General features: G+C 29.3%; 1 protein-coding gene across 1 annotated transcript; it reads left to right on the top strand.

Annotated features, from left to right (window-relative positions):
• Positions 1 to 25: 25 nt before the first annotated feature.
• LOC131929087 (adhesion G protein-coupled receptor E5-like) lies at positions 26 to 8,512 on the top strand. The gene is made up of 14 exons (XM_059285278.1): positions 26 to 144; positions 326 to 431; positions 1,016 to 1,062; positions 1,474 to 1,597; positions 2,211 to 2,308; positions 2,825 to 2,927; positions 4,113 to 4,263; positions 4,494 to 4,563; positions 4,723 to 4,789; positions 5,533 to 5,618; positions 6,166 to 6,292; positions 6,650 to 6,691; positions 6,843 to 7,199; positions 8,061 to 8,512. The coding sequence occupies exons 1-14, from the start codon at positions 104 to 106 to the stop codon at positions 8,079 to 8,081; spliced, it is 1,440 nt and encodes a 479-aa protein (XP_059141261.1). The 5' UTR covers positions 26 to 103; the 3' UTR covers positions 8,082 to 8,512.
• The last annotated feature ends 2,570 nt before the right edge of the window (positions 8,513 to 11,082 follow it).

The following is an 11,082-nucleotide window of genomic DNA, read 5'->3' as shown; positions in this document are numbered from 1 at the left end:
GGCATAATGTTTTATAAGAATCATGGATTCATTTTTGACAGATTAGCTTTTTTTTTTTTGATTTTCAGACTGTACACTGATTGGACTTGTCATTTATAAAAAAATGGGAAGCAAAGTTAAAATAGAACAAGAAAGGCACAACCGGTAATAGAATCTGTCTTTTATGTTTCTATCACTTTAAAAGCAATGAAGCTGACACATAATGTTCCGTTATATTTTTTCATTAATTAAAAATGTACATTTTGACCTATAAATTACAATCTAGTACTATATAAATACATCTACCGTTTCTAGTTTTTTTTAAAATAATTTTTTTGTTTTGCAGAACCCTGGAGCAACCAATTAAAGAATTGGCATCAGACATAATATCGATTGTTTCAAATAGGAGCAGCGTTGATTTGGTTGAAATCACATTTAACCTATTAAATAATGTTGGTTTAAAATTTTAATTTTTAAAAAATATTATATTCAATTAATGGTCTATTGACATAAATGTTCATTGACACATTTAATGTTTGTAAATGTGTATACTTTTACTATTTTCTAATTGCCAATTGCTCAATTTGGCCAACAAAGCTAGTTGTGATTATTGTTTTAGTAATCTACAAATACAAGAAGGAAACAGGATAATAAAACTAATGTTACAAATATTATATTTGGTATTTTGTAACTCTAATGGGTTTCTTTTGGAGTGTCAGTGACAATGTCAGTGACAGTATTATGATTAGTTAAGGTGAGTCCTGGTGTGGTAGCTGAGGGTGTCACCAACTTGTTGGTGTGGTAGCTGAGGGTGTCACCAACTTTTTGGTGAGGTAGCTGAGGGTGTCACCAACTTTTTGGTGTGGTAGCTGAGGGTGTCACCAACTTGTTGGTGTGGTAGCTAAGTGTTAAATGTCTGACTAAAACTCTTGTCTTTGTTATAAATAATTGATTTTATCTTAAATTTGTAACTAAAATCTATGTGGCACTGTTTATACATAATTTCATACAGCAGTTTAAATTTAATCAATCTTAGATTACATCAGAACACCTAGAGTGTGCTTTCCTGGACACCAGTGACAGGTAATATATAGGGGTTTATTATTAGCTAAATACAACATTTCCATTTAGATCTGTATATAAGTGACACAGTTTTCTACACACTAAAATGTAAACAAATGTAAACCGAAATGTTCTAATGATGTTACTAAATCTTTTTAAAAAATAACATTCTGGACAGCCTTTTTATAGTTGGGAAAGTTGAAATTAAATATATTTTCTCGGATTTGGTAGGGGACAACAAATTTAATACATGTAAGAATCATTTGGATAGCCATTGTTTTTATTTATTTTAATCTGAACTGATGTTTTGCTAGTATTTTTTTTCTTAATGTTTTCTTACATTTAAAACTAACTACCAACCCAAAAAATAAATTTGCATTTCTGAATGCTCTTATTAAGTAGTCTATATTCTATATCATTTTTCTGAATTAGTGTGAATAATCCAAATGTTTGGTCAACAAGAGGTTGCTCACTTGTAAAAAGAAACGCTACTCATGTCATTTGCATGTGTGACCATTTGACTACATTTGCAGTACTGATAAGTAGTTATCAGAAGGTTAGCTATTTACTTCCTTCTTATCTAAGATCACATTTCAATTTTAAAATTATCTCCTATATTAGTAATATATAAGTAAATGTAAATATAAGGTTTATACTGCTTAAAAAATTAGAAAAAATGATGCTCATTTTTAAATATGTGAATCATTGACAAGTATGAAACCAGCAGATTATTTTGGTTTGGAGTCTCATGAAAATATTTTAAATTTCAGGAAGAACCATATGAACTGAACGTGTTAATAATCATATTAACACATTTTAAATTTCAGGAAGAACCATATAAACGGAACGTGTTAATAATCATATTAACACATTTTAAATTTCAGGAAGAACCATATGAACTGAACTTTTTAATGATCATATTAACACATTTTAAATTTCAGGAAGAACCATATGAACTGAACTTTTTAATGATCATATTAACACATTTTAAATTTCAGGAAGAACCATATGAACTGAACTTTTTAATGATCATATTAACACATTTTAAATTTCAGGAAGAACCATATGAACTGAACTTTTTAATGATCATATTAACACATTTTAAATTTCAGGAAGAACCATATGAACTGAACTTTTTAATGATCATATTAACACATTTTAAATTTCAGGAAGAACCATATGAACTGAACGTGTTAACACAGGTTGGATGCTCACTCTCTATAGCCAGCCTCACAGTAACGATTGTTGTTAACATAGTATTGTGGGGGTAAGAATGCCTATAAATAGAATCTTTTGAAGCAGAACTATAGTTTTAGTTTATTTTACTGAACATTACACTATTTAAAAAGCTGAGTTTTCCAATCTTAGTAGCTGTCATTGACAAAGCAGTTTGTAACAATTCTTCCAAGGTAATTAGTGATATTACCACAAATATGTACTAGATCTCATATGTTGCAATCTACTAAAAGATAACATTCCAACAAAGGCAAAGCAGTTTGTAACAATTCTTACAAGGTAATTAGTGATATTCTCACAAAAATTTACTACATCTCATATGTTGCAATCTACTAAAAGATAACATTCCAAGAAAATAACATCGGACAACCCATAAAACATGTCAACCTACCCATAAATTACTAAATATGTAGGACATGTTGGTAAAAAACTTTGGGTGATGAGTCTCGTTTTATAAGTATTTTTTGTTGTATTTTTGTTTGTTTTGCTAAATAATGCTACATCTTGAAATACTATTTATTTATATCTTCAAATACTACATTTTTAGAGAAATAAAAGACAGTGCAACAATTCTGCATATCAATAAATGTTCACTGCTTCTTGTGGCATATGTAACATTTGTGGCAGGAGTAGACAAAACAAGTAACACAGTAAGTTTTTGCTAGATTTTATTCAACTTGACTTCTCTGTTTTTTGTCTGATGAGTTATGTCTTATGTCAGTCCTTGGTGAAATCTTGTGATAGAAATTTTAATCACTTTGGATTAGTAGCTACAGAGATAATTCAATGTAAAGTAAACTTTAACATAATGAGATCTTTAAAAAAGAGCAGTTAAAAAAAAATTCTATTAGGTAGGCCTTTTCCTGGTGTTAAAATTTTAGCCAAGAGTTTATCGTATTACACTGCAGCAAAACTTTTTAGTCATTGGATTTTATTATTACTAAAAATTTAAAAGTTTAAAAAATAAAATATGCTTTGTATTTGGAGTAAAAAAAATAGAGTAAAATGATTTACTTTAAATATAATAATGCCAAGTTGTTTAATTAGCTGTAATAAACTAGGGCTTTACAATTCTCTGACCAAATGTAGATGTTAGCATTTGTTTAAATCATAACCTGCTGTTACTTGTCAGCTGTGATGTAATATATATACCACCAATATAACTAACATCTCCACACGTTGAAATGTTATTGATTCAAAGTATATCCCTTGATAGTAACAACCTGGTTTACATCAAAATTTGGTTTTGAATGGCATTCTGTCCCTACACCTTGGTTTTCATCTGGTGTCATGGACAAGGATAGTTAATGATTTTATATGTAATAGGAAGTAATTTAAAATGAATAAAAAATAAGTTAAAATTGTGTGGGTTTTAGGGGGAAAGTAGGACAGTATAAAGAAGTAGAGTTCACCTATATCTGTGACCACAACATATAAAGGGATAGTAAAGTCATTACTGTGCCCAGCAACCTTTACTTTCCCTAACATGAGTTTGGAACCCGGATTCAAACTTGAGACTATCCGGTTACCAGTCTAGCTCTCTACCAGCTGGCCACTTGGGGGAAATGTGGTCAGATATTAGAGTTCTCAACTGATAACCTGAGTTAGTAATGCCCGCTCAAGTCTGTCAGATGTCTTTGAGTCTACCCAGCTCTATTTGGAAAGTAAATAACTGCTGGCCATAGTGCTGACCACACTATCTCTTTAATTGTCAAGGTGGCTGAAACACATGAACTCTACTACACCTGCCACATGGACCAAGAAATTCAAGAGGCTACCTTTTTAACTGGATTTTACTTATATTTTCTGATTTTTTATATATATATCCTCTACAGATAGTCTGTAGACTGGTTGCTGTCATTCTGCAATTTACACTCACAGGAAGCATGTTTTTCATGCTTGCTGAAGCAATAGAGCTCTACAAAAATGTTGTCCTGATTTTTTATACTAGGTCTATTCTTAAATATTTGTTAATAGTTGCTTATGGTAAGTTCTAACAAGTGTTGAATTTTAAATTTATTATAAATATAACCATTTGTTAATTTAAAAATATGCTAATAAAATGTACTAAATGTGCTAATTAAGTTATATAAACCAAACAAATACTTTTTTATATTTTTCAATGTTATTCAGATAATACACATTTTCAAATATTTAAAATGCTTTACTAAAAGAATACTAGTAACAATTTGATCAATTATCAACACTGTTTTTAGGTTTACCGACAGTGATAGTGACAGCATTTGTGGGTGCCACACAGGGCCACGGTTATGGTGATGAGAGAAGGTTTGTGTACCAGTAACTATTGAACATTATTGAACAAAATAATATGTATATACTACATTCACGTTGAAATTCAACTTTGAGTAAGAAAATGTATTTTATTTGGTTATCAAAATCATAAACCATTATTGTGTAGCTTATATTGTCATTTATCTAACATAGATGTTGGGTAAAGGTGGACACATTTCTGTTTTGGGGCTTTAGTGGAATAGTCATTGGTGTCTGTTTGGTAAGTCATTTTTTGTACTCAGTAATTATATGAAGAAAAGATATTTCAAATCATTCTCATTTCATGTATAAGCCTTAACAATGTGATGTTTAAAATCATATTGTTATTGCAAATTAATATTATTTACAATGTTTTCAGAGTTTTAGCATTTGAAACATCGTCTATAAAACTTCAATATTAAATACTAGCTGTATATTTTTGTAAAAGACTAAGAATTTATTCAAAGTAGGAATTTTAGATAATTGATCACTAATGTAATATTTATAATCAAAACCCTCTGCCATTTGAATGCACTCAAATATAAAACCTAGATCAGTTTTATGCTGAATGATGAGAGATGTATTTCAAATTAAGTTAAGGTGTACAAAGGAAAAACACAATGATTTTGAACATATAGTATTTTGAAATTTACAATTTTTTTACATCATGCAGGATTTAACTATAAAAAGTATGGAGCAAGTGAAGTAGAGTTCAATTGTTTCTGTGACCTCGGCATATGAAGAGATAGTGTGTTCGGAACTATGCCCAGCCACCTTTAAATCGTGAATTAGGTATCGATCAGAGCTGGGTGGACTCAGGGACGGTCTACTGACTTGAACCCAGATTCGAACTCGAGACTTACGGGTTAGCAGTCCAGCTCTCTACCGCTAGGCCACTCCGTCCAGCAGGATGTAACTATAGTTAATGCATATACTAAAGACGTTTTTACATATTATAAAGTATAATAATATCATTTTTTACAGGCTAATTTTGTTATACTTGTTAGAGTAATGTACAAAATTCAGACAACCCAAATAATAAGGAGGAAGTCATGTAAAGTAAAAATCATGTAAGATTATTTAAATTGTAACATCTAATTAATACATAGCAGAGAGGAGTTAATCATTTAAAAATGTATTAACACAATAATTATTATTCACATTTTTGAAAACATGAAACAAAAAACACATTGAATAAGTATTAGTTAATTTTTTTTTATTTAGGATATTTGTTAAAATATATCTCAAACATTGAAACAGAAAAATAATGATTCACTTTAAGGAGCTCAAGTATGTCAATTAGAGGATGAAGGCAAGATATCAAGAGTTAAAATATGTATTTGATATAGAAAAAAACCTATTGCTGATTCTAAAGTTATTTAAGAATAGAATTTATGAGAGGTGGATCAAATGTGAACCTTAGAATTTAAACCATGCAGGTATTATGCTGAAGTTTAAGCAAGATTTGTTGTAACATGACAAATACTGATAGATCTACATATTAATTAAAGCATTTTTTAAGTTTTAAAATGCTTTTTAAAAATATCATGAAAAATTTAGTTTGGTAAGATAGATAAGCACACTCTTAATTTATATTATTATTATTGTTCTTTTCAGAACTGCAATAAGGGCTCTAGCTGTTTTAACTCCCCTTCTTGGTGTCGGTTGGATTATTGGTGTTTTTGCTGTGAATGAATACACCATGATTTTTCAATACCTTTTTACAATAATGTGCTCCTTTCAGGTTTGGAGTATTAAAACCAGATTTTTTATTTTTATATTTGTTTATTTTATTTATGTATTGTAAACATTTTAGCTGTGAATGAAGATACAATATTTATTCAATATATATTTACAATCATTTGCTTCTCTAAGTTTAAGATTATTAACACTAGATTTCATTTTTTAATATATGTAAAGTAAATATTTTTAGATATTTTTACTTTTTGTATTAAAGTTTTTTTGGTTTTATGCTACAACTAAGTATATTACAGAAACTTAAATGATTTAATTATGAGTGTATCAAATAGGCTATTTTTTATTGTTAAAGTTTAGGTTTAGTATAGTGTGCAGATGTTTAAAAGTTTCATTTTATTTACAGGGGTTTATGATCTTCTTAACACAGACAGTATTTAATAAAAAGGTGCCTTTTATTTTATGTTGAATGCTAATGAGTTTGTAGATGTAAATTATTATATGTAGGCCTATTGCTTTTAAAAACTTAAATTATTAAAACTTGAAGTTAAACATTTCTCAATATCAATGGTTATCAATTTGTTTTATACAATTAAAAGGTGAGACAAGGACTTAAGAAAAGGTTTGCAAGAGCTACTGCTATGTGCACAAGGGTATGTGGATGTGATTCAATCACACAACAGGACATTGGTTTAACTAGAAGGAGGAAACCTAGGCATGATCTCCTTATGTTGGCGCACAAGGTATATCTCCCCCGGCAAATGACAGCAGAAAGCACTTTGCCACTTGATCAAGAATTCTCCCAACATTTGTCAGTGGCAGATATGACATCAGCTTCCAGAGATGTCCCTCAGAAAATGACAGCAGAAAGCACTTCGCCACTTGATCAAGAATTCCCACAACATTTGTCAGATATCACATCAGATTCCCAAGACATCTATGAACAGAATACATCAGTAGGTATTTCCATATGTAAATGTATACAATATTCAATTTAATCATCCTTGGGACAGCTTGGTTATATGGTAGAGTGCATAGCTGTGAACCTAAACGTTCAGAATTAAGACCCCAGGCTTGAGTCTATTGGACGTCAGCCAAGTTCACCCAGCTTTGATGGGAACAGCACCTGTTAAGATAAGTACAGGCAGCTAGACATAGTGTTGACCACACTATCAATTCAAATGCTAGGTCACAGCAACATTTGAACACTACTTCATCTGCCTCAAAGGCAGGGTGAGGTTGAAAGATGACAATCCACCCCCCAGTTGTGAGGGTGGGGATGAGATGATGAAACCGGGCCTGGTATAGTTTTGTGAAATCACCACACACAAGTCCAATTCAAGATTTAATGTTCTTTATTTTCCACAATCAACTTCCTACTTCTATCTAACTAGTCTATACTATATACTATCTACTAACACTAGCTAACTACAACTCCCATGACCATCCCTAACACACTATCTACCTCTAACTTTTACATCTTTACCCTAACACTACCTATCTCTAACTGCTCTCTCCCGCTAACTATCACCATCTTCCCTCTCCCCACGTTTCAATGGTCAGCTGACCATCCCATGTGATCGGTCAGCTCCTGTATTTCCATTGGTCTGTTTAACTTAGCTATAGTCTTTTTCTACTATCTACTTGACTTCTAACCTAAACTAGCGTCATCACAGGCTGCTAGGTTTGAAAGGGTAACTTAACTGATGCATAATGGTGGATCAAACTATATTAACAGTTTTTTAATAGGCTTTCTGATATGATTTAAGATCTATGTTTTAATGTTTTAATAATTTATTCATGTATTTTATTTTCAGTACTTCATAACAAGATTGTAGACAAGAATGATGACATTTAAAAAAAAAAGACACAGAAAATAAAGCAGACAGTCATTGAACTTATATCAAGATCCTAAGTTTACACAATTGAAGTGCAGAAAGTGGATTTATTGCCTTAATAAACATTTTGTAAAGTTTATAGAGTGGAACACACTTTCTTGACTGGTTAAGAACTACAGACAGAATGCAATAAGCTACACAGACAAAAAGTCAAGTTATTAGATTTATTATACTTCACTGTAAAATGATTTAGTAGTTTTCCAAACCACAACGCAGGCATTTTCTTGGCTTCAGTTTTGTTGTCTAACCTTCAGTATAATCAATTGTTCTGATTCATATTTTTTTTAATACTAGTACCTTGTCTGTCACTACAAGAATACTCAAATTGTATTGGTTCATTTCATTTATTGTCACACTATTTTAATTATTCTTATCTCTCACCCCTACTCACTGTCACAGAACCCCCCCCCCCCCTCTTTAAAATGACATCACACCACAGTTTCCAAGAACCCTCAAAATTTTATATTTTTTTTAAAACATTGATTTCTTTCTAAACTACTTTTAGAGCGTGGTGAACACTGAGTATATCAATCAGCTTCTATTGCAATTTACTAAAATTTAGTCTTTGAAAAATGTGAAATAACTGATAAAATGCAGTTTCTAACAATACTTTTTAAAGTGCAAAACTATGTCATCACACTTTCAGACTCGTCGCTCACCTTTGTCATATACGATTTCAAAATTCTGACGACCCCCACTCCCATCACCCCCTTATTCTAGAACTGTGGCATCATTTATGGATGATCACTTACATCCAAGTCAAATGTTTGTTTGCTTATATATTTAAATATTTAAAAATATATTAATGTAAACATTTAGTAAATAAAAATGAAAAATAAAATTTTAAATACTAAAAGTAAAATATCTTTTAAAAATATTTTTAGGTCATGACTGTACTGTAATATAGGTTGTTAACTTTTTTTTAATTTCATAGACAAAAATATTACTTGAGTGCTTTAAACTATTTTAAATTTTTTTTTATTTACAAAATTTCAAATGCTATAAGGTAGACCTTCTTTAAACATGTTTAGAAATTTTGAGTATGTAAAAATGATTATTTGCTTAAAAATATTTTTGTATATATAAAATGTTAACCTGAATGCCTTCATATATATAGCTTATATCATATTTTTTTCTATGATTAACCTAGATGATATATTGCTTATTTTATTCAATACAGGCTTTTTTAAAGAATAGTAACTTTATATAGAAATTAGGTACTATGGGGATGGAGATTTATGTGAGTGTTGGAGCTAGTCATAGAAAAGAGAAACTTGAAATACCATAGTGTGTTTATTTATTTTATATTTTTTAATAAAACATGCATACAATATTCAAGGGCCATTACCAAGTTAATGAGAATTCTTCCATCATTATTGTTAACATGGATAAAATCTTGTTTTTTTTAGATTTGCCAATCAAGGCAAAAAGAAAAAAAAGAAAAAAAAAACTTAAGCCTGAAAATTATTCAGAAATATAATACTTTTAGAATAAATATTATAGAAGTTGCAGTTTAAAGCTACATAGAGTTTATTTTCATCAAGCCTAAGTTTTAACCTGAAATTTCACTTTGAAAATATACATGGTGATCAGCTGTACAGGAACTAAGTGATTGATATTCTGGAGACCCCACTTTATATTAAAAACTCATAATAGTTTGTACTCAAAACTTTGCTGAAACATTTTAAAATAAATTACAATTTTTTTTTAACAACATGACCTAGTTCAACCAATTTTGTTTTCAATTTCTGTGATATGATAAAGCAGATAAATATAAAAATTAAATTTGTGTAGCTTTTTTTCTCTTAATTTTTGTTTACATCCCTAATATGCTAAAACATTAATTATATCCAATCTTTTGTAAAGTGCAACAAATATAAAAAAATCAGATTTTTATAATCATAATTATTTTAATAACATGTTATATGATTATTAAAATATGTAATGGGCCTTTTGAAAACTTTTAGAGAGTATTCTTAGATATTTTCATTTGTAACATCAATAAATCATTGCTAGAGATAGTCTGAATTGTTTTGTGTAAATTGTTTTTAGTACTCTAAATATGAATTTCATCGTTTAAGCAATTGCTTTTACTTTAGTAACATTTTATTAATTGCCAACAGTAAGCAAAATAACTCTAAGTAATGTTTTCCTTTATGACTTCTAACCTGAAAGGCTCACATTTTGATCTTGTACTCGAGTTGCTGACTGACATTAAATTTTCAAAATCTAAAACAACATTTTTTTATCCTACAGGATATATATAATTTAAAAAAAACTAATATGTTATGAGTAAAATAAAGGTTTTCTCAACTTTCTAAAAATTTAAATGTACAAGATATCAAACAAGAATTAACAACAAATGAATTGCAAAAGGTGACAGGATTTTAAAGTTGTTTTTGTGAGTTCTTTTGATTTAGTTTCTGCATTTCAGTGAATTGTTTTTTTTTAAAACATTTTATGCAGAAGATGCTTTACTTGTTTTTCCAGTAGGAATTCATTTTGTAAGTGGCATTTTTTGAGACATCATTTTCAAAACTTTTTGCTTTTATCAGAATGGTATAAAATATACAATAATAAGAATAAAATCATGTTTGTTAAAAAGAAAATTTACTTTGTATAAAATATGCTTGTAAAATAATATTGTCCTACCTTTTTTATTTCATTCATGCTATTATTACTTTTATGCCTATTTCATAAATATATGATGTAAAACTATTTTGCTGTATAAAAAATTGTGGGCTGAACAAAAGGTATATTTATTACCTACCTTTCTTTCTTGTATAAAAATAGTGTTAAATTTATTTTCAAATTCTTTTGAACCGTTTTATACAATGAAGGTAATTAAAAAATTTTATATTGTAAAAATAAGTCAGAAAACAATGTTTTAGCTGTTTTTAGAAGATTCTTACAGAGAATGTCTTTTAAATATACTTTAGAT

Source organism: Physella acuta, unplaced genomic scaffold (assembly GCF_028476545.2).
Source record: "Physella acuta isolate Inbredline_101_S28 unplaced genomic scaffold, ASM2847654v3 ptg001594l, whole genome shotgun sequence".
NCBI classification, from domain to species: Eukaryota; Metazoa; Mollusca; class Gastropoda; family Physidae; genus Physella; species Physella acuta.
Note: the sequence above shows the minus strand (reverse complement) of the source record. Positions and strands in the feature narration are given on the sequence as shown.